Below are 24,404 nucleotides of genomic sequence, written 5' to 3'. Positions count from 1 at the left end.
AAAAAAAGTGTTTGCATGTTCTCTATATCCAACATTATTTATTATTCTAATTGATCTTTTTTTGTAACACTTTTAGTGCATGTAATGTACTTTTGTAGTTATTTCCCATATTTCTGCACAATAACTCAGATATGGTAACACTAGCGAGCAGTAAAGAATATGGAGGGCTTTTTGTTCATTATTGACGTGTTTCTTGTTACTTTATGTTTTATATTTTTAATATGAGATTTCCAGTTCACTTTATCATCTATTACACCCATCTATTACACCGTATTTTCTAAGGGTGTAACGGTACGTGTATTTGTATTGAACCGTTTCGGTACGGGGGGTTCGGTTCGGAACGGAGGTGCACCGAACGAGTTTCCACATGGACATATTAAGTTGCGCACCGCACGTTGTGTAAACAATGCACACCGAGGCACAACACACGGCATGCTAGCAACGACCGGGCTACTACAACATGCAAAAGTCAGAGCTGGAAGACCCTCCTGCCTCGTTAAGATCTCCCGTTTGGGAACATTTCGGCTTTGTGGTGCGATACAACAATGGATACCATCGCTTCAACGAAGAGAAGGACGAGCGTGGTGCAAACACAGCTCCCCACCGTATTCAAGCAGCCTCTCCTCGGCGAGTCAGGCAGGGCTAAAGCAATAACAAATGTTTTTATAGCAGCAGATTTAAGACCATATTGCATTAAAAACTAGATTTTGACCCACTTCTATGGTGGAAGAACAATGAGCCCATATATCCTCTTACTGCCAAGTTAGTCAGGCACTACCTCGCCATACCTGCTACCTTCGTGCCCAGTGAAAGGGTATTTTCCACAGCTGGAGACATTTTAACTGCAAGCAGGTCTGCTCTTTCTGCAGACAATTTGGATAAACTGATTTTTCTGGCAAAAAACATGAAGATTGAGTGAAAGTCACCAGGGTTAAAGGCTGGGGGGGGAAAGAAAAGTTATTCTGAGGCTGAGTTGACTTGAAACTGTTTAATGTTGCACTTTTTGTATGTAGAAGAAAAGTTTTGACATTTTATTTAATCTGAGCAACAAAAATGTGTTATTTTTAATTTAATTTAATTTGATTTGTATTTTATTTTATTATTATTTTTTAATTTAAATTATTATTATTATTTTTGTTTAATCTTATTATTTATTTGTGTGTGGCGTCGCGCGGGTCTCGCTTCCTGTTGGGTGGGGTCCGTTCCCGTGTGGCCCGACCTTGCGCTGTGGGGTCTCTGTTGGCGACTTGATGTGGTGGCGGCGCGGCGCCCGTGTCTGGTCTGGATGCTGTGTCTCGGTTGTTTGGGCGGTGGTGTGTTTGTGCGGGTTTGGGTTGGGGTGGTGGGGTCTTTTGGTGTGGGGGGGGGGGGGGTGTCTCTTGTTTGCGTGTTGGCGTTTGGGCTTGCTGGCGGGCTGGCGCTGGCTGGTCTCCGTGATCCTGTTGGCGTGTGGTTGCCGGTCGCGTTTTTTTTTTATCGCTTTGATTTGATTGGGTGGTGCTGGCTGTCTGGGGGTGTTGTGGCTGCTGTTTCTGCTGCCGTTTGTTTGTAATGTGGGCGCCCGTGGCTGCTGGGTCTGGTGCAGGGGGGTGGCTGACGTTGTGACCGGTGGCAGCGCGCGCGCGCGTGGCGGTTGTCGGGGCTGACAAACTGTGTATATGTATGTGTATGTGTGTGTATGTATGTATGTATGTATGTATGTATGTATGTATGTATGTATGTATGTATGTATGTATGTATGTATGTATGTATGTATGTATATATGTGTATGTATGTGTATGTGTGTGTATGTGTACATGTGTATGTGTATGTATATAGATATGTATGTATATTTCTGGGGGTACGTTCTGGGCCTGCCTGTCGGATGGGGGTCGGCGCCTCGGGCTACTGCCTCCAGACTGCGTGTCTGGAGCTCCTGGGTCCCACCGTCCATCCCTTCCGGGTGCCCGTCTTGGTTGGGGCCTGCTGGGTCTGGTCCCTGCGTCTACTGTGCTAGCTTGGTGCTGCAGGGTATTCCGAGGTGCTGCAAGTCGGCCAGCTGTTGGGGTAGCGACCTTGTGTGTCAGCATGTTTGTGATCTTCTTTTAATTCTTTTTTTTTTTTTAAATAGATTTAATTATTTATTTATTCTTATTTTTTTAATATATTTTATTAATATTATTATTATTATTATTTATTTATTTATTTATTTATTTATTTATTTATTTATTTTATTTATTTATTTTCCCCTACCTCAGGGGGGGGACTCGGCGGGGCGGTTGCTGGTTGTTCCATCTCCATCGTTGGGGTCCCTGCGGGTGGGGTGGGTGGTTCCCGTGGCCCCGTGCTGGGTGGTCCTGTGGCGGCCGGCTTGGGTGGGGTGGCCGTGGGCTGGCCTCGCCGCGCTCTCCGGGGTGGGGGGGGTGCTCGTGGGGGCCCGGTTGCCGGTGGGGCGGGGGCGGTCTTCCCGTCCGGTTGCGGGGGGTCTCCGGGCCCCTCGGGCGGGGAGTCTCCGGGCCCCTCGGGCGGGGCGTCCCGCCTTTCTGTCTGTGTGGGGTGTGGTCTCTCGCTGGCTTGGGGTCTGGCTGCCCCCTGCTTTTCTCGTGCCTTGTCCTCTGCCGGGTGCGTCTGTCTGCGGCCTGCTGCTGGCCCTTGTGGGCAGCGCGGTGGGCCAGGCTCTGGGGTTCCTGTCGCTGTCTGGCTTGGCTGCGTGGGGGCGGTGGTCCCTGGTTCCCTGGGCGCCACACCTACTGTTTGTGGGATGGGCTCTCGGGGAGGCTGGGGCCGTACTCTGGCTCCCGCACACACTGGGAGTCAAATGTATTGTACATGCAAATTCACATGTACTCCATACTTGCCAACCTTGAGACCTCCAATATCGGGAGGTGGGGGATAGGGGGGGGGGGGGCGTGGTTATTTACCGCTAGAATTCACCAACTCGAGTATTTCATATATATTTCATATATATATATATATATATATATATATATATATATATATATATATATATATATATATATATATATATATATATATATATATATATATATACACTTCTCTTTTGTAAAGTAAATCTGAACAGCCGATATGGGCATCTACATCTACTATATGATTTGCCTGAGAAGCTGGGCAGGACATTATAAAAAAAATAAAAAAATAAAAATCTGAGCAACAACTTGAAGCAGTTTAATGTTGCACTTTATATGTGGAAATGATACACTTTATATGTAGAAAGGTTTTGTTAAAAAAACCATTCTGAGCCTTATCTTATTTAGTTTTTATTTTATATATGTTGACTGCATTAACCCTGGCAATGGACCCTGTGTGTTGACAGAGATATATATATATTTTCATATATCCATATTTTTGTGTTACTTCTTTATTTTCATAGTCATATTACAAATAGCTAATGTTCCATATTGTACTCTTTTGCTTTTCTATTCATCTAATGACAAAGTGCTTGCACTGGGGTCGGCCTTGAGGTTAGAAGGCAGAGAGGAGGAATCCTCCTTGCTTCCCTTCCCAGGCCGACTCTAGATAAGAGACACAATGAGCATGTGTTTGGGGTGAGAGAGATGAGGGCGGGGGGAGATATTGAAGAAGAGAGTGTTTTCCGTGATGTTTTTCAGATCAACTTTGGCTACGCATTTGTATGTGTTGTTCGAGGCTGGTCTCTATTCTCAAATATTTGAAAATAAATTACAAAATACCTATTCTGTCCTGGTGGTCAATTTGAGCTCAGTTTATATGTCATCAAAAGAACTTGGGAGTGACAAGCGTTTTAAATTCCCCTTGGAGGAACATCTGGTCAGACGCAACAGTGTGTATATGTATGTTATTGTTATGCTTAGCATTCATGACTGCCTGCTGTTGCACTGATCAGCCTAGTGGTGGCTCACATCCATCACACACAGAGCTATTTTAAAGCAATGTTAAAAGGATAAAGCCATTGTTACAAATTTTGGTAAATAAATAACCAGAAAATGTATATTTTGTTGTTTTCTTACTGTACCGAAAATGAACCGAATCGTGACCTCTAAACCGAGGTACGAACCGAACCGAAATTTTTGTGTATCGTTACACCCTTAGTATTTTCCGGACCATAAGGTGCACCGGATTATAAGGCGCACTGCCGATCAATGGTCTATTTTTGATATTTTTTTCATATATAAGGCGCACCGGATTATAGGCCGCATTAAAGGAGTCATATTATTATTTATTTTTTCTAAATGTAAAACACTTCCTTGTGGTCTACATAACATGTAATGGTGGTTCTTTGGTCAAAATGTTGCATAGATGATGTTTTTCAGATCATCTTCAAGCCTCTTTCTGACAGTCGCTTCAGGATGCAGCGTTTTGTGGGCGGTCTTATTTACGTGGCTAACCTTTGGCAGCGTCTTCTCCCCGTCATCTTTGTTGTACCGGTGTGTAAGGACGGGAGTGGAAGAAGTGTCAAAAAATGGATCTAACTGTTTTAAAGACATTCAGACTTTACTTAAATCAATAACGGAGCAGCATCTCCTCATCCGGAAACAACAACAGAAAAGAAAGATATCCCGTGAAAAAACGTCCTACCGTAACTCTCTAATAACTAAAGTTCCTTGGGTGAATAATATAAACTCACTACACCGGTATGTTTTAGCGCTTTCATGGCGAGTTTACTGACAGATATAAGTAAGAACTTTACACTACTTTATATTAGAATTGGCAACAGCGGAGGATGAATGTCCCATAACAAGGCGATAGAGAAAAAGAAGAAGCGTATCGACTACGGTGTCGGCACGGACTACAAAGGCGGACGCGCGCAATTTTTCAGGACTTATGCAGATCCCAAACATAGATCAGCAGGTACCAGAAGATAAGAAAAGTTGCTTTTGCATAATATTGCGAAACAAAATGCCAGATAATGTGTCTTACCTTATACACACACCATAATAATACTCCTATGTTGAAGCACAGTACAATCCATCAAGCGGTGCGGCTTCGTAGCTTACAAAAGTCATACTAAAACATTTTGAGAGATTTTTGAGCGCTGTGTGTAATGTTCTATATTTTCAATGAAACATATAAAATGTTGGTGTTGTTTACTTGAGTCATATTGCAGTCTACAGGTATTTCTTATGTGTGACTGCCATCATATTGCAGTCTACACGTATCTCTTATGTGTAACTGGTCACACTTATCATTTCACCATGTACCAAATAAAATAGATTCGAGGTCGGTAAGCAAAACCAGTACATTAGGCGCACCGGGTTATAAGGCGCACTGTCGAGTTTTGAGGGAAAAAAATGATTTTAAGTGCGCCTTATAGTCCAGAAAATACGGTACTTGAAAATGTCAGAGAAATTCTCTCCCACAGATTAGATTTTTCCTTTAGTGATGAAGACGATGTGCAGGAAACCCACAATAATGCGTGTCCTTGGCCATATTTAGACAAATGTATGCGTTGAGAGAAAAAAAAGGCCAAAACCTTAGTTTTAAGTTGTTTACTCTGTAAACCAAAATCCTAACTGCGCTCTTCATCTAAGACATGGGTGTCCAAAGTGCGGCCCGGGGGCCATTTGCGGCCCGCAGCTAATTGTTTACCGGCCCACCACACATTCTGGAAATGCTATTGCAAAAATTTAAAAAACATTTAAAAAAGTGGAATGAGGTTAAATCTAACTAGAAAAAGTTGCAATGTTGCCACAAAGCTACCATGCAGGCTTTTTTTCCCCCTTTGTCTATCTTTCTTTTTCCTTTTTTTGCCATTGCTCCAAAAAAAAAAAATCAATGTTATAATGAATTATTGACCTATTCAAGGCTCCAATTATTTCAAATATTTCACTTTAAAATGTTTTATGTGGGAAATATTGCATAAATTGTGTGGTTGCCATACAAAAAAATCAACATTTTATTTGACAAAAGAGCATAAAACCAACAAAATAATGGTTCAAACGTAAAATCGACAGATATATCTGAAGTTGAGCTCGTAACTTAAGTGTTGAAAGTTAAAAAAAAACTAATAAAAATGTATCACTTTCTGAGTGGGGCACCTTTTGGATCCCAAATATATTTAATGGGATTTTATTTATCTTTTCACTGTGATTACTCAAAAATAATAATGATTTAAAATCAATGGTGTCCTGCATTATTGATCTTTTTAAGGCTCTAATTACTTCACATCAAACATTGCTTTCTGAATGTTTTGGGCAGTGGGGGAAATACTGCATTTTTCAGTTTTATTATAAAAAACTAAGTTGTCTTTGACAGAAAAGGCATAAAACCTTTTTATTTTTTTAAACTTTGTATTAACCAGAAGTTGATATACTGTACAGATTTACTGTAAGCGTTATATAAATAAAATAAAAAAAAATTGACTTGTTTTTAACATTTTAATGACTTAGACCCTTTATGGTCCCCTGGAGCCCTAAAGGTAAAAAAACAAACAAAATCCATATATTTTGTTATGTTTTGAAAATTAAAAATATCAAAATGGCCTTTAATTTTTCCGTGTGCGGCCCTCAGTGGAAAAAGTTTGGACACCCCTGATCTAAGATGCGGAACACAAATTTAGGAACATGAGGGAGTTGAGTTCATGAAAAGTTTTACTGCACATAACCATTACCAACTGTTCCCAAACAACATAAGTCTTGTGTGTTTATGAAAGATGTAAATAAGTCATGACATTTTGTTTACAACATAGCTGTGTGCAAATGAGTGATTATTAACAACTGTACGGATTTTGGCGCACAGCAAAATGTTGTCCAGAGTTGGGATGAGTGTGAAAGAGTGCTTGGATGACGCCGCCCAGATATACTTGAAGGCAAACAAAAGGGGGAATTGTTATTGTTGTCAGCGAGAACAAGAACAAGAAAGTCAGAGACCTTAACAGAAGTATTGTCGCAGATTGAGTGTCGTTTGTATCCATAGCTAGACATGAGTGTAGACATTGTGTGTTAATTTGTGTACTACATTGTGTTTTAGCCATACATGAGTGTACACATAGTGTGTGGCTTTTTGTAGAAAGATGGGTTTAAATCACAGACAAGCACTTTTAGGATTGATAAGAGATTTGGTGATTGATAAGACATTTGGTTCTTTCTTTCAGTCACAAAGTTCATTGTGTCAACTCAAAATGGTCAATATTAGGAGATGTGCATTGTGCAGTATTTCATGACATTTTATCATCACATGAGCTCGTCTGTTTGGGTTATTTAAGGTAATATGAAGTTATTTAAGGCAATATACATTTTGGGGTTATTTAAGGCAATATGAAGTTTGGGGTTATTTAAGGCAATATGAAGTTGTTTAAGACAATATGAAGTTGTTTAAGACAATATGAAGTTATTTAAGGCAATGTGTGGTTTGGGGTTATTTAAGGCAATATGAAGTTATTTAAGGCAATATGAAGTTTGGGGTTATATAAGGCAATATGAAGTTTGGGGTTATTTAAGGCAATATGAAGTTTGGGGTTATTTAAGGCAATATGAAGTTTGCGGTTATTTAAGGCAATATGAAGTTATTTAAGGCAATATGAAGTTTGGGTTATTTAAGGCAATATGAAGTTATTTAAGGCACTATGAAGTTATTTAAGGCGATACAAAGTTTGGGGTTATTTAAGGCAATATGAAGTTTGGGGTTATATAAGGCAATATGAAGTTTGGTGTTATTTAAGGCAATATGAATTTATTTAAGGCAATATGAAGTTATTTAAGGCAATATGTGGTTTGGGGTTATTTAAGGCAATACAAAGTTATTTAAGGCAATATGAAGTTATTTAAGGCAATATGAAGTTTGGGGTTATTTAAGGCAATATGAAGTTATTTAATCAATATGAAGTTATTTAAGGCAATATGAAGTTGTTTAAGGCGATACTAAGTTTGGGGTTATTTAAGGCAATATGAAGTTTGGGATTATTTAAGGCAATACGAAGTTATTTAAGGCAATATGAAGTTATTTAAGGTGATACGAAGTTTGGGGTTATATAAGGCAATATGAAGTTTGGGGTTATTTAAGGCAATATAAAGTTTGGGGTTATTTAAGGCAATATGAAGTTTGCGGTTATTTAAGGCAATATGAAGTTATTTAAGGCAATATGAAGTTTGGGTTATTTAAGGCAATGTGAAGTTATTTAAGGTGATACGAAGTTTGGGGTTATATAAGGCAATATGAAGTTTGGGGTTATTTAAGGCAATATAAAGTTTGGGGTTATTTAAGGCAATATGAAGTTTGCGGTTATTTAAGGCAATATGAAGTTATTTAAGGCAATATGAAGTTTGGGTTATTTAAGGCACTATGAAGTTATTTAAGGCGATACAAAGTTTGGGGTTATTTAAGGCAATATGAAGTTTGGGGTTATATAAGGCAATATGAAGTTTGGTGTTATTTAAGGCAATATGAATTTATTTAAGGCAATATGAAGTTATTTAAGGCAATATGTGGTTTGGGGTTATTTAAGGCAATACAAAGTTATTTAAGGCAATATGAAGTTATTTAAGGCAATATGAAGTTTGGGGTTATTTAAGGCAATATGAAGTTATTTAATCAATATGAAGTTATTTAAGGCAATATGAAGTTGTTTAAGGCGATACTAAGTTTGGGGTTATTTAAGGCAATATGAAGTTTGGGATTATTTAAGGCAATACGAAGTTATTTAAGGCAATATGTAGTTATTTAAGGTGATACGAAGTTTGGGGTTATTTAAGGCAATATGAAGTTTGGGGTTATTTAAGGCAATAAGAAGTTATATAAGGCAATATGAAGTTATTTGAGGCAATATGAAGTTATTTAAGGCAATATGAAGTTTGGGGTTATTTAAGGCAAGATGAAGTTTGGGTTATTTAAGGCAATATGAAGTTATTTAAGGCAATATGACGTTATTGAGGGCAATATGAAGTTATTTAAGGCACTATGAAGTTTGGGGTTATTTAAGACGATATGAAGTTATTTAAGGCAATATGAAGTTTGGGGTTATTAAAGGCAATATGAAATTATTTACTCCTCTCTGAGCTGCCACCTTATCGTGGTAGAAGAGTTTGCGTGTCCCAATGATCCTAAGAGCTATGTTGTCCGGGGGCTTCTATGCCCCCTGGTAGGGTCTACCAAGACAAACAGGTCCTATGTGAGGGATCCGACAAAGTGCAGCTCGAAGACCTCGCTTAAAAAGAAAAACAAAGGGCTCAGGTTGGGCCCGGCCGGGCACAGCCTGAAAAGGGAATGTGGGTCCCTCCTCCAATGGGCTCACCACTCATAGGAGGGGCCATAGAGGTCAGGAGCATTGTGAGCTGGGTGGCAGCCGAAGGCAGGACACTTGGCGGTCCAATCCTCGGCTACATAAGATAGCTCTTGGTACGTGGAACGTCACCTTACTGGGGGGTAAGGAGCCCGCTAGTGCGCGAGGTGGAGAAGCTCGATATAGTCTGAGTCACTTCGACGCGCAGCAAGGGCTCTGGAACCACTTCTCTCGAGAGGGGATGGACTCTCTTCCACTCTGGTGTTGCACGCAGTGAGAGGTGACGGGCTGGGGTGGCAATTCTTGTTGCCCTCCGGCTCAAAGCCTGCACGTTGTAGAACAACCCAGTGGACGAGAGGGTAGCTTCCCTCCGCCTTCTAGTGGGGGGACAGGTCCTGACTGTTGTTCGTTCTTACGCACCAAACAGCAGCTCAGAGTACCCACCCTTTTTGGATTACCTCGAGGGAGTACTGGAGAGTGCTCCCCTGGGTGATGCGTGTTCTACTGGGGTCTTTCAACGCTCATATTGGCAACGACAGTGAAACCTGGAGAGGCGTGATTGGGAAGAATGGCCGCCCGGATCTGAACCCGAGTGGTGTTTTGTTATTGGACTTTTGTGCTTGTCACAGATTGTCCATAACAACACAATGTTCAAACATAAGGGTGTCTATATGTGCACTTGGCACCAGGACACCCTAGGCCGCAGTTCCATGATCGACTTTGTACTTGTGTCATCGGATTTGCGGTCTCATGTTTTGAACACTTGGGTGAGAGATGGGCGGTGCTTTCTACCGATCACCACCTTGTGATGAGTTGGCTGCGATGGTGGGGGAGGATGCCAAACAGACTGGCATGCCCAAACGCATTGTGAGGGTCTGCTGGGAACGTCCAGCAGTCTCCTATCAGAGAGAGTTTTAATTCCCACCTCCGGAAGACATGTCACGAGGGAGGTGCTGGACATTGAGTCCGACTGGACCATTTTACGTACGTCTATTGTCGAGGCGGCCGATTGGAGCTGTGGCCGCAAGGTGGTTGGTGCCTGTCGTGGCGGTAATTGTAGAAACTGCTGGTGGACACCAGCGGTGAGGGATGCCGTCAAGCTGAAGAAAGAGTCCTATCGGGTCCTTTTGGCTCTTGGGACTCCAGAGGCAGTGGACAGGTACCGACAGGCCAAGCGGTGTGTGGCTTCAGCGGTCGCGGAGGCAAAAACTCGGACATGGGAGGAGTTCGGGGAAGCCATAGAAAACTACTTCCGGACAGCTTCGAAGTGATTCTGGACCACCATCCGCCACCTCAGGAAGGGGAAGCAGTGCACTGTCACTGCAGATGTTGTGGATCGGTGGATGGAATACTTCGAAGACCTCCTCAATCCCACCAACACGTCTTCCTATGGGGAAGCAGTGTCTGGGGAATCTGTGGTGGGCTCTCCTATTTCTGCGGCTGAGGTTGCCGATATAGTTAAAAAGCTCCACGGATGAGAGCCGCCCAGCTCTGGATGATGTGGGGCTGTCTTGGTTGACAAGACTCTGCGACATCGGGTTGACATCAGGGGCGATACCTCTGGATTGACAGACCGGGGTGGTGGTTCCTCTCTTTAAGAAGGGGAACCAGAGGGTGTGTTCCAACTATCCCGGGATCACACTCCTCAGCCTTCCCGGTAAGGTCTATTCAGGTGTACTGGAGAGGAGGCTACGCCAGATGGTCGAACCTCATATTCAGGAGGAACAGTGTGGTTTTCGTCCTGGCCGTGGAACGGTGGACCAGCTCTATACTCTCGGCAGGGTCCTTCAGGGTGCATGGGAGTTTGCCCAACGAGTCTACATGTGCTTTGTGGACTTGGAGAAGGCATTCAACCGTCTCTCCCGGGAAGTCCTGTGGGGAGTGCTCAGAGAGTATGGGGTGTCGGACTGTCTGATTGTGGCGGTTTGCTCCCTGTATGATCAGTGTCAGAGCTTGGTCCGCATTGCCGGCAGTAAGTCGGACCTGTTTCCAGTGAGGGTTGGACTCTGCCAAGGCTGCCCTTTGTCATTGCTTCTATTCGAAAATTTGATGGACAGAATTTGTAGGCGCATTAAGGGCATTGAGGGGATCCGGTTTTGTGGCCGCAGAATTAGGTCTCTGCTTTTTGCAGATGATGTGGTCCTGATGGCTTCATCTGGCCAGGATCTTCAGCTCTCACTGGATCGGTTTGCAGCAGTGTGTGATGTGCGCTGTATCGATCCGTTGTGGCGAAGAAGGAGCTGAGCCGGAAGGCAGAGCTCTCAATTTACCAGTCGATCTACGTTCCCATCCTTACCTATGGTCATGAGCTTTGGGTTATGACCAAAGGACAAGATCAGGGGTACAAGCGGCCGAAATGAGTTTCCTCCGCCGGGTGGCGGGGCTCTCCCTTAGAGATAGGGTGAGAAGCTCTGTCAACTGGGAGGAGCTCAAAGTAAAGCCGCTGCTCTTCCACATCGAGAGGAGCCAGATGAAGTGGTTTGGGCATCTGGTCAGGATGCCACCCGAACACCTCCCTAGGGAGGTGTTTAGGGCATGTCCGACCGGTAGGGGGCCACGGGGAAGACCTAGGATAAGTTGGGAAGGCTATGTCTCCCGGCTGGCCTGGAAACACCTCGGGATCCCCCAGAAGGAGCTGGACAAAGTGGCTGGGGAGAGGGAAGTCTGTGCTTCTCTGCTTAGGCTGCTGCCCCCGCAACCCGACCTCGGATAAGCGGAAGAAAATGGCTGGCTGGATGAACTTATAAAGTTTGTGGTTATTGAAGGCAATATGAAGTTATTTAAGGCAATATGAAGTTAGGGGTTATTTAAGACAATATGAAGTTTGGGGTTATTTAAGACAATATGAAGTTTGGGGTTATTTAAGACAATATGAAGTTTGGGGTTATTTAAGGCAATATAAAGTTTGGGTTATTTAAGGCTTTTATGAAGGTTTTTAAGGCAATATAAAGTTATTTTAGGCGATACGAAGTTTGGACCCTCGCTCAGAACATTTTCATAAACATGTTCTTGCTTGCTATGAATGGTGAACACAACTTTCCAACCATGGGAACAAAGAAGGTGAGTGTGAAGATCCTTGGTTGAAGGCAGCCCCAAAAATGTTATTAGCCACGTAGCTTAGCATTAAGCTCTGACGTCATGTTGTGGAAAACTGACAACAAAAACGTTTCTACAGTTATCTTGCGATTTTGACTCCAAACCTGGCACACTAAATGCAGTCTTTTGATGGCACTGGACTGTGCCTTGAAATAGCGAGGCGATGAACATGTCAAACCGTACTTGCAGCGATGTTGTGACGTATCCCTCGCACTGCGATCTTGGCGCCTTTGATGCCGTTTCCCTCCACGTCTTTCACGATGCCTTTGATCCCTCGATGGGCCTAAAAAAGTGACACCCAGTAGAACAGATGACAAGTTGGTACAAAAAAACGACATTTAGAGACGTTGTCTTCACCAACCGCTTCTATGAAGGACAACATGGCTTCCTGGTTCTCGTGCCAGCTGATGAACAGGTCGTCCTCCGGGGGAAATTTATCACAGCCCACCTCCATCGTCACCTCGAAGCAGTTGGTGTGGAGATAGTTAAAGTCTTGCATGCCTGATTTAAAAGAAAAACAATTGAAGATGATCACAACTATTGTAATTTTAACCTCTCAATGCCTTAAAATATATATATATATTTTTATTTTTATATGAATTAATTCCAGCAACATAATGATTAATTTGGTAAATCTTTTTTTTAACCAAAAATAATTAATTCTTATATTACAAATGTATCGTACAAAAATAAACATTTTTTTAAATACAATAAGTATTTTTCATAGTTTAAATTTTTTTTTAAATATATTAAAAAAAAGAAAAAAAAAAAAAAAAAAAATATATATATATATATATATATATATATATATATATATATATATATATATATATATATATATATATATACATATATATATATATATACATATATGTATATATATATATATATATATATATATATATATATATATATATATATATATATATATATATATATACGTATATATATATATATATATATATATATATATATATATATATATATATATATATATATATATATATATATATATATAATAACATTGAAACATATTTAAGTTTTTTTATTATTATATTATGATTTTAACAAAAAAAAATGTTTGTGTAACTTTGTGACTTGTTTCATAAAACATATTTAAGTTTTTTTATTATTATATTATGATTTTAACAAAAAAATAATGTTTGTGTAACTTTGTGACTTGTTTCTTGGTCCACTTTTTAATACAACTTTGTGTGATATTTCATTCGGAACATAGGTGAAGGAGCCTAAATACTACTTAAGTTAATTTACATTTTATGGAAGGTGCTTTATGTTTATTCAGCCAAAATGGGACTATTTATTTAAATAATACGAAAATGTATATATTGCATGCTTAGAGTAATTATAAGGCACACTTTATTTGTAATCATTACATTTGTGTGAATAGTTCGATAATGTACTATTTTATACTGCTTTAATACAGTGAAGGATATGTAACTGTTTAATTGCATTTATGGCGGAAGGATCTGTGTGGTAATTAGGTTTGGACACAGTGTATTACGGGTTATGGCAGTCAGGTATGGTGGAATCGAGCCACACAGTTTTTTGTAACCTTACTCTTACTCTTTCTTACTGTAACACACTCGCTTTATTTTGCTATACAATTTTTTCCCACATCGTTAGTGTTTGACGTTTTTGGAATGATTAAGTTCACAAGTAAACGATACACAAAACGAAGAGGAGCGTCTGGCGTTTTTTGTTGTTGTTTGTTTACACTTTTAGTATTACAAACATAACTTTACACTGTTTTAGTGTAACACTATCAGTGTTTGAAAATAAAAAGGACTTTTTTGTATTACAACTTTGTACCATAATATCACAACTTTACTCTTGCTACATTTCCTTTTAAAATAGACATGTTTTTGTATTTTTGTGTTCCAACATTTCTTCTCTTTTTTCAGCATTTACTAAAAACACGGGTATATTTGCACAACTTGTCCTTGACCAAAAGAAGTTGCCGCTTTTGACTTATTGTTTTTCCCAAAACAAAGACTCCCAAGGCAACAACTTGTGAAGGATGTCTTGCCTCACCTCCTGCATTGCTGGACCACTGTGCTCCGTTCACGGTCCCCCTCTGGCTGTGGGTGTGAGCGGACCCACAGGGATTGTTTCCGGTGTACATGCTTTCATGGGTGCTTGCGTAGGTTTTGGCCAGGAACTTGAACACCTTGACAATTTAAAAAAATCCATTAAACTTTTTTTTTTAACTTTTATAAACAATTAAAATGTAAAAATACAGGAACCACAAGTTTTACCGAGTTCATTCATACTTTACAACTTTTTTTTGTCATTTCAACTTTATTCTCCTCAAGTTCAGACTTTTATTTTGGATTTAATTTTTTATTGTATTCTTATAAAAAAAAATTCTGATAAAAATTCAATTAAAAACCCTCACGAAAAACAATACAGTAATTTTTGTGACGTTCCCACTTTTTCTTGTAACAATATAAATTCTCGTTTTTGAAACATTCCAACTTTACATCTTTTAATTTAAAAAAATATTCTATCGTTTAGTAACTTAAAGAGTTTTTCTGACATTTTACATTTTACAGTAAAATTTTAAAACCAAGCCAAACCATTCATGCATTCATAGAGTTATGGCTTTTTCTTAAGACTAACTTGTCTAATTTTCCGATTGTTATTACATGTCAGCAACATTATTACAAAACCCAAAACCAGTGAAGTTGGCACATTGTGTAATTGATGATTTGCAAATCCTTTTCAACTTATATTCAATTGAATAGACTGCAAAGACAAGATATTTAATGTTCGAACTGAGAAACTTATTTTTTTTGCAAATAATCATTAACTTAGAATTTAATGGCAGCAAAACAAAAAAGTTGGCACAGGGGCATTTTTACCACTGTGTTACATGGCCTTTCCTTTTAAAGGCCTACTGAAATGAATTTGTTTTATTTAAATGGGGATAGCAGATCCATTCTATGTGTCATACTTGATCATTTCGCGATATTGCCATATTTTTGCTGAAAGGATTTAGTAGAGAACAACGACGATAAAGTTCACAACTTTTGGTCGCTGATAAAAAAAGCCTTGCATGTACCGGAAGTAGCGTGACGTCACAGGTTGAAAGGCTCCTCACATTTCCCCATTTTTTACACCAGCAGCGAGAGCGATTCGCACCGAGAAAGTGACGATTACCCCATTAATTTGAGCCAGGATGAAAGATTCGTGGATGAGGAACTTGAGAGTGAAGGACTATAGTGCAGTGCAGGACGTATCTTTTTTCGCTCTGACCGTAACTTAGGTACAAAGGCTCATTGGATTCCACACTTTCTCCTTTTTCTATTGTGGATCACGGATTTGTATTTTAAACCACCTCGGATACTATATCCTCTTGAAAATGATAGTCGAGAACGCGAAATGGACATTCACAGTGACTTTTATCTCCACGACAATACATCGGCGAAGCACTTTAGCTACGGAGCTAACGTGATAGCATCGGGCTTAACTGCAGATAAAAACAAAAGAAATAAACCCCTGACTAGAAGGATAGACAGAAAATTAACAATACTATTAAACCATGGACCTGTAACTACACGGTTAATGCTTTCCAGCCTGGCGAAGCTTAACAATGCTGTTGCTAACGACGCCATTGAAGCTAACCTCACAGAGCTATGCTAAAAACATTAGCTATCCACCTACGCCAGCCAGCCCTCATCTGCTCATCAACACCCGTGCTCACCTGCGTTCCAGCGATCGACGGAGCGACGAAGGACTTCACCCGATCATCGATGCGGTCGGCGGCTAGCGTCGGATAGCGCGTCTGCTATCCAAGTCAAAGTTGTGTTGTTGCAGCCAGCCGCTAATACACCGATCCCACCTACAGCTTTCTTCTTTGCAGTCTTCATTGTTCATTAAACAAATTGCAAAAGTTTCACCAACACAGATGTCCAGAATACTGTAGAATTTTGCGATGAAAACAGAGCTTTTTGTATTGGATACAGTGGTGTCCGAATACTTCCGGTTCACCATTGACGTCACGCGCATACGTCATCATACATAGACGTTTTCAACCGGAAGTTTCGCGGGAAATTTAAAATTGCACTTTATAAGTTAACCCGGCCGTATTGGCATGTGTTGCAATGTTAATATTTCATCATTGATATATAAACTATCAGACTGCGTGGTCGGTAGTAGTGAGTTTCAGTAGGCCTTTAACAACACTCAGTAAACGTTTGGGAACTGAGGAGACCAACTTTTGAAGCTTTTCAGGTGGAATTCTTTCCCATTCTTGCTTGATGTACAGCTTAAGTTGTTCAACAGTCCTGGTCTCCATTGTAGTATTGTAGGCTTCATATTGCGCCACACATTTTCAATGGGAGACAGGTCTGGACTACAGGCAGGCCAGTCTAGTGCCCGCACTATTTTACTACACGTAGCTTGGCATTGTCTTGCTGAAATAAGCAGGGGCGGCCATTATAACATTGCTTGGATGGCAACATATGTTGTTCCAAAACCTACAGGTATATGTACCTTTCAGCATTAATGGTCCCCTCACAGATGTGTAAGTTACCCATGCCTTGGGCACTAATACACCCCTATACCATCACAGATGCAGGCTTTTGAACTTTGCACCTTTAACAGTCCGGATGGTTATTTTCCTCTTTGGTCCGGAGGACACGACGTCCGCAGTTTCCAAAAACAATTTAAAATGTGGACTGGTCAGCCCACAGAACACTTTTCCACTTTGCATCAGTCCATCTTAGATGAGCTCGGGCCCAGCAAAGCCGGCGGCGTTTCTGGGTGTTGTTGATAAATGACTTCGGCTTTGCATACTAGAGTTTTAACTTGCACTTACAGATGTAGCGACGAACTGTAGTTACTGACAGTGGTTTTCTGAAGTGTTCCTGAGCCCATGTAGTGATATCCTTTACACACTGATGACGTTTTTTGATGCAGTACCGCCTGAGAGATCGAAGGTCCGTAATATCATCGCTTACGTGCGATGATATTACGGACCGTAGATGGTGAAATCCCTAAATTCCTTGCAATAGCTCATTGAGAAATGTTGTTCTTAAACTGTTCGACAATTTGCTCACGCATTTGTTCACAAAGTGGTGAACCTCGTCCCATCCTTGTTTGTGAGTGACTGAGCATTTCATGGAAGCTGCTTTCATACCCAATCATGGCACCCAATTAGCTTGTTCACATGTTGGATGTTCTAAATAAGTGTTTGATAAGCATTCCTCAACTTTCTCAGTCTTTTTTGCCACTTGTGCCAGCTTTTTTGAAACATGTTGCAGGCATCAAATTCCAAATGAGCTAATATTTGCAAAAAATAACAAAGTTTTCCAGTTCAAACATTAAGTAGTTTTTCTTTGCAGTCTATTCAATTGAATATTGGTTGAAAATGATTTGCAGATCATTGTATTCTGTTTTTATTTACGATTTACACAATGTGCCAACTTCCCTGGTTTTGGGTTTTGTAGTTTGTACTAATATTTTTGATGTATGCTTTCCGCAAAATTACAACATAATCGCGTAACTTTCAGATGTTTTTCCTCAATATTAAAACATTTTACTCGTAATATCACAATGTTTTCTTGAAAAAATACAACTTCTGACATGATTGACTCTTACCTTGTCGTCTGGCGTAGGAGACAAGAGATTAACATCCAGCGGGTGTTTGGAGCGATCGTAAGGAAACGATACCACCAGATCTCCTCCGTGGAAGTTAGCGGACAGCACGAATGGGATAGATCTGATCCATTTCATCACAGCGTATGTCTCAGGTGCTACCTTTTTTATGATTGTGTCCAGAAAAGTGGAGAATGAAACATTTCATAGATGCATCAAGTCAATGCAGTGAATATGTTATTGAGGCCATATATGGACACTTCCTGTCGCTTGCAAGCCATTTATGGACATTTCCTGTACCTTGCCGAACCAGTAATGGTCAGGGATGGGGACGTGGTCTGTGCGGTGAGCCTTTTGCCGACGTCGGCTGTAAACGATGGACGTCAAATCAGGGAAGTTTCGGTTCAGATCGATGTTCTGGGCGTTGTTTCGGCCAACGTTGGAAGCAATATATCTGTGACTCTGACAAATGTACACATAAGCAATAAATGGTGAAACATTTTAAATGAATGACATCTCAACCAGCCAATGACAGGACAGTGATTGACAAATACAATCAGGATTGTTTCCCGAAAAACCCTGATTTTATTCTCACTTTATTCTTGTAAAAATGTAACTTTTTCTTTTTTATAATACAATTGGTACAAAATGCGGCTGCTAGACTTTTGACAAGAACAAGAAAGTTTGATCATATTACGCCTATACTGGCTCACCTGCACTGGCTTCCTGTGCACTTAAGATGTGACTGTAAGGTTTTACTACTTACATATAAAATACTACACGGTCTAGCTCCATCCTATCTTGCCGATTGTATTGTACCATATGTCCAGGCAAGAAATCTGCGTTCAAAGAACTCCGGCTTATTAGTGATTCCCAGAGCCCAAAAAAAGTCTGCGGGCTGTAGAGCGTTTTTTATTCGGGCTCCAGTACTATGGAATGCCCTCCCGGTAACAGTTAGAGATGCTACCTCAGTAGAAGCATTTAAGTCCCATCTTAAAACTCATTTGTATACTCTAGCCTTTAAATAGACACCCTTAGACCAGTTGATCTGCCGTTTCTTTTCTTTTCTCCTCTGCCCCCCTCTCACTTGAGGAGGGGGGGACACAGGTCCGGTAGCCATGGATGAAGTGCTGGCTGTCCAGAGTCGGGACCCGGGGTGGACCGCTCGCCTGTGCATCGGTTGGGGACATCTCTGCGCTGCTGACCCGTCTCCACTCGGGATGGTCTCCTGCTGGCCCCACTATGGACTGGACTCTCACTATTATGTTAGATTCACTATGGACTGGACTTTCACAATATTATGCTAGACCCACTCGACGTCCATTGCATCCAGTCTGCCCTACAGAGGGGCGGTCACACACATCTGCGGTCCTCTCCAAGGTTTCTCATAGTCATTCACATTGACATCCCACTGGGTTGTGAGTTTTTCCTTGCCCTTTTGTCCGTTCTGAACCGACGATGTCGTCGTGGCTTGTGCAGCCCTTTGAGACACTTGTGATTTAGGGCTATACAAATAAACAATGATTGATTGATTGAATATACTTTTTTCTCGTAACTTTACCACTTTTTTGGTAAGACTTTATTTTGGCAACACTAATTACTTTATTTCACCTGTTTCTGTTCAATGTTACGACTTTTATGTAACTTTACGTTTCCCGTTTCCTTGAGGTCGTTTTATTTTTATCAATATTACAAAATGTTCCCGACAATTTTCTCAACCTTTTACATAATTTTGCCTTATTCAAAATTACAGTACCTTTTTGTTTTACATCCTACAACTTTTTCTATCAAGAAGAGTAATAATTAATTATGTTTGTATGGCGATTTCAGAAGATATATAAAGACACTTTACAAAAACACATTATATAGGAAAACTACTTTATAGAAACACTTACTTGAATAGAATACTAAATTGAGAAATGAGTAACCCAGTATCAAATGTGAGGAATTTTGGACTTCTACTGTGATTCATCAGTTTGGGGAAACGGTTGTTTATTCAGGTGTTTATGTCTGTGAGGGGGCAGCACGGTGGAACAGGGGTTAGTGCATGTGCCTCACAATACGAAGGTTCTGAGTTCAATCCAGGGCTCGGGATCTTTCTGTGTGGAGTTTGCATGTTCTCCCCGTGACTGCGTGGGTTCCCTCCGGGTACTCCGGCTTCCTCCCACCTCCATAGACATGCACCTGGGGATAGGTTAATTTGCAACACTAAGTTGGCCCTTCGATGAGGTGGCGACTTGTCCAGGGTGTACCCCGCCTTCCGCTCGAATGCAGCTGAGATAGGCTCCAGCAACCCCCGCGACCCCGAAAGGGACAAGCGGTAGAAAATGGATGGATGGATGGATGTCTGTGAGGCAGTTAGCGAGGGTGGTGTGGTAGTGTGTATACGGGATCAAGGAGGGGTCAAGTACACAACCTTTGGGGGCACATTGCAAACGGTAGTCAATGGATGAGGTGCAGTTATTCATTGGATTATGAATCGTTGTCTGTCGGCCATGTTTGATTTCAGACCAGGGGAACGGAGTGATTTATGCTATCAAAAGCTGTAGTGAGATTCAGTCCTAAGAGGATAATTTAGTGTGTGTGCATGTGTGTGTGACGGTGTCTGAGGTTGTTTGGTCTGTGTGGCCAACTCGGTTTTAGAGTTGGTCCCCACCTTGGAACCCTGTTGTTAGAATAATTTTATCTAAGTTATCACAAAAACTTTGTGTTTCAATGAGTTCCCAGCGAGTAACAAAAACATGTCTTTGAACCTACCAAGAAGAAGGCTTGTAAAACTCCACTGTGTAGGGGGGAAGCAACATGAAGGTGTTCTGTTTTCTTTCATGTATTGTAATCAACAGAAAGATATTGTTTTAACCCAAGGACTACAAAGCGGAGAGAAGGCAGGATCTGCCCAAGTTCCAGACACCGCTTTTTTGAACTCTTTTACAAACTCTTTTACGAACCTCTTTTAAGAACCTCTTTTTTGAAGTCTTTTACGAACCTTTTATTTGAACTTTTTACGACCTTTTCTGTGAAGTGTTTACGACCTTTTCTTTTGAATTGTTCTGTAACCAAAGGCAACGCTGTTTACGACCCACGTTCCTTTGGAAGCAGCTGTTGCCATGTAGTCAGGGAAAGTCAAAATAAAGGAGGAGGCGTACAATCTTTCGCCAAAGCGTGCTGAGACACTGTGCAAGGGTACAGTGTCCATGCGTCTCTCCTCAAATTGAGCCAAATTTAATTATGTCTCTGTTTAATTCTTTGCTTCTTGTCTTGTTTAATAGATCTCATCCGTGTTTGAATCTGACACCTGTAGTCACATGAGGGGCTTTTGACCATGGAACTCTTTTTCTAGTGTAGTAACACATTGTCTTGCTATTGCATTAGCCGTAGGCTAGCTTAGATAGCTTTTGCATCAACAGCTGAATGTAATGCTCAACAATACGATAGGACACCAATCTGTACTGACTGAAAAACATGAACAATGTATTACAGTATCTGTAAAGTATTCTTTTTATATTTTGTTTGTACACAGCTAGCCGAGGACATTTTTTTCCGGTTTATTTTGGGTAAGCAGTCCATTTATGTCAGCATAGCTTGGCTCCAAGTTCCACATTTATACCGTCAAGTCACGCCGACCTCACTCTCTCGGCTTCCGTCTGCTCCAACGTCTCACCCTCTGTGTTCGAGGATGAAGCAGCACTTCATCCTCTGTATATTCAGGTTCCAAAAGATAAGGCTGGGAATCCTACCTTGTCCAAAAATAGTCGTCCTCGGTGTCTGTTACCAAGTCGGCTGTGATTAAAAAACACAAGCATTTGTTTCCGAAAGTAGGAGGACACATTTGTTGCCGGAAGTCGGAAGTGCGCTGCTATGTGTAGCGGACAGCAGGGTGCTCCCTTCCTAAATAATTAGGTATATTGCTTGCTGCCTTGTGGTGGGAGTGGCCCCTTTAAATTTCCTCTGTGCCTGGCAATCAGTCTTGACTGCTGCTGGCTGGTGACAGGTGTGTTTTTAACCTATCCCATGCAATGTTGAGTTAGTACAGGCCTTTTAATATTTTGTTTATATTTCTTGTATTTGTGTTTTAAGGTCTGTGTCCTGTTTGATTGCAGGTTTTAGCCTGCTACTGTTTTGTTTGGATTTAAATTTTGTTTAAAGTTGACTTTACTTTGTATTATTTTGTAGATTTTAGAAAACTTTTCTACCTTTGCATCATATAGTGATCCCTGTTTTTTTTGTTTTTTTTATCTTTAGACATAGTTTCCCTTCGGTGTGCTTGGGAGGAAGAGTTGGTCTGTATTTCAGTTTTGCACTTGGAATTTTGTGATTGAATGTGTCTGTGGGTAGCACTTTCTGTTTTGTTTGGGGTGTGGCTACTTCCTGTCGCCATCGTTGTTTGGTTATGTTCTAAGTATCTTCCTTTTTTCAGAGTTAGTTTGGCCTACACGTTTTTAATTGAACTGTACATTTAATATTGGCTATTTTAACTTGCATTTCAGTCTTTAGGAATTAATATATTTTTAACCTTTTGTGGTGACTCCTGATCTTGATAAACTTGAAAAAAAAACTTAACATGTTTTAAAAGCACCGTCTCCTTCTATGTTTACAAAACTTATCTGCATGTCACTCAGTTGTATTATCATCTTAGTTATTATTTTGGTGTTTGGTTGTCCTCAGGTCACATATGGAAACGGACATAAATGCGCTTAGGACTGAAGTTCTGGCAATGATTAAAATGATCAAAATATGGTAAATATTGTACATATTACATTGTTATGAAGGTGTCTGTTACTACATTGTATATATACTTGCAGTGTTTATATTGTACATATCACATATTGTTATGAAGGTGTCTGTTACTACATTATATATGTACTTGCAGTGTGTATATAAAACATTATATATACTTGCAGTGTGTATATAAAACATATTACATATTGTTATGAAGGTTTCTGTTACATTATATATATACATGCAGTGTGTATATTGTACATATTACATATTGTTATGAATGTGTCTGTTACTACATTATATATATACTTGCAGTGTGTATATAAAACATCATATATACTTGCAGTGTGTATATTGTACATATTACATATTGTTATGAAGGTGTCTGTTACTACATTATATATATACTTGCAGTGTGTATATTGTACATATTACATATTGTTATGAAGGTGTCTGTTACTATATTATATATATATACTTGCAGTGTGTATATAAAACATATTACATATTGTTATGAAGGTGTCTTTTACTACAGTATACTGTATATATAATAAGTCGCTCAATTTAAAGTCTTTTTCGTTAAAGAGGAACTGCATTTTTTGGGGAATTTTGCCTATTCACAATCATTATGAAGGACATGACAGATGGATTTTTTTTAATGCATTCTAACTCGTAAATAAACGTAAATGAAAGTCCGCTTACAGCGGAGCCAATGGGAGGTCCTCTATTCCACCCATAAAACCCAATAAATAAACATCCAAAAAGCGCCATCATTACTCCATTTACATTTTGTGACTTGAATATTAAGTATTAGTGATATTGTTATTATGAGCGCTTACGAGGAAAAACAATTTATAGCGGCGCCGTGATCACGAGCTTGTGTGCCAATGTTGACATCATTGACTGATCAGCTGCTTCCTCGTTTCTTTGCTCTTTGCTTATTGTGGATCATAAATCCTGCCTCTCACCTGGATAGTAGGACGAGAACGTATTCCGACATGTTGGTACACTTTGACAGCCAATTTAGACCCGGTAATGTTAGTTGGAATGCATTAAAAAAAAAAAAATGTCATCCGTCATCATGTTTTTCATGATTGTAAAAGTGCAGTTCCCCTTTAAATTACAACTTTCTACTCATAACTTTCGGCTAGAAAAGTACGACTCTCACCTCGTAGCAGTAAAACTTTTTTTCTCATTTTTTTAAACTGACCTCATCGTCGTCTTCATCGCCGCCGCTCCTGTCGTTTTGTCCGGATAAGGCAAACTCAAAGCCGTCAGGGTTGATGGAGGGCAGGATGTGGATGCGAGTGGTGTTGATGAGCGTCCGCACACGTTCGTTGCCAAGGCGATATTCCGAACAAAGGTGCTGAGCCAGGTAGATGAGCAGCTGGCGGCCCACGGCTTCATCGCCGTGAATGTTGGCCACAAACTTCATCTCTGGCTCAACTGCATGAAATACATGTAAATATGAAGACTTATTAGCACTGGGACTTGGTTTTGTTTTATTCTTTCTGGGGCTTTCCAAGTTAATACTTGAACACATGCCATGAATCGCAGAATATTATCAAGTAAAAACTCAGATTCATCACACAGTTCATGCTCCTTGACCTGAACGGCGGATGCTTCAATGAAAGGCGAGCAAGTTGTTGGTGATCAGGTCCTTGCAAAGACAAGTGAGGAGACTTCAATTGTGTGCTCGCTTTTTCAACAAATAAATGACGTGCATTCAAGTCCAACATTTTAAAACATTTCCTGTATGACATTTTGACAGTACTGT

At 40.4% G+C, this 24,404-nt stretch overlaps 1 protein-coding gene across 1 annotated transcript in view; it reads right to left on the bottom strand.

Moving 5' to 3' along the window:
- Nucleotides 1-24,404, bottom strand: part of LOC133662304 (carboxypeptidase Z-like) — a 71,803-nt gene that overhangs the window by 2,588 nt on the left and 44,811 nt on the right. The window contains exons 5-10 of the mRNA XM_062066190.1: nt 23,838-24,073; nt 18,209-18,370; nt 17,912-18,070; nt 14,342-14,477; nt 12,651-12,790; nt 12,473-12,572 (exon numbers count right to left, since the gene is read on the bottom strand). Of these exons, the coding sequence (XP_061922174.1) occupies nt 12,473-12,572; nt 12,651-12,790; nt 14,342-14,477; nt 17,912-18,070; nt 18,209-18,370; nt 23,838-24,073 (933 nt within the window). The remainder of the gene's footprint in view (nt 1-12,472; nt 12,573-12,650; nt 12,791-14,341; nt 14,478-17,911; nt 18,071-18,208; nt 18,371-23,837; nt 24,074-24,404) is intronic.

Source organism: Entelurus aequoreus, linkage group LG12, assembly GCF_033978785.1.
Source record: "Entelurus aequoreus isolate RoL-2023_Sb linkage group LG12, RoL_Eaeq_v1.1, whole genome shotgun sequence".
Lineage (NCBI taxonomy): Eukaryota > Metazoa > Chordata > Actinopteri > Syngnathiformes > Syngnathidae > Entelurus > Entelurus aequoreus.
This window is presented reverse-complemented; position numbering and strand designations above follow the sequence as displayed.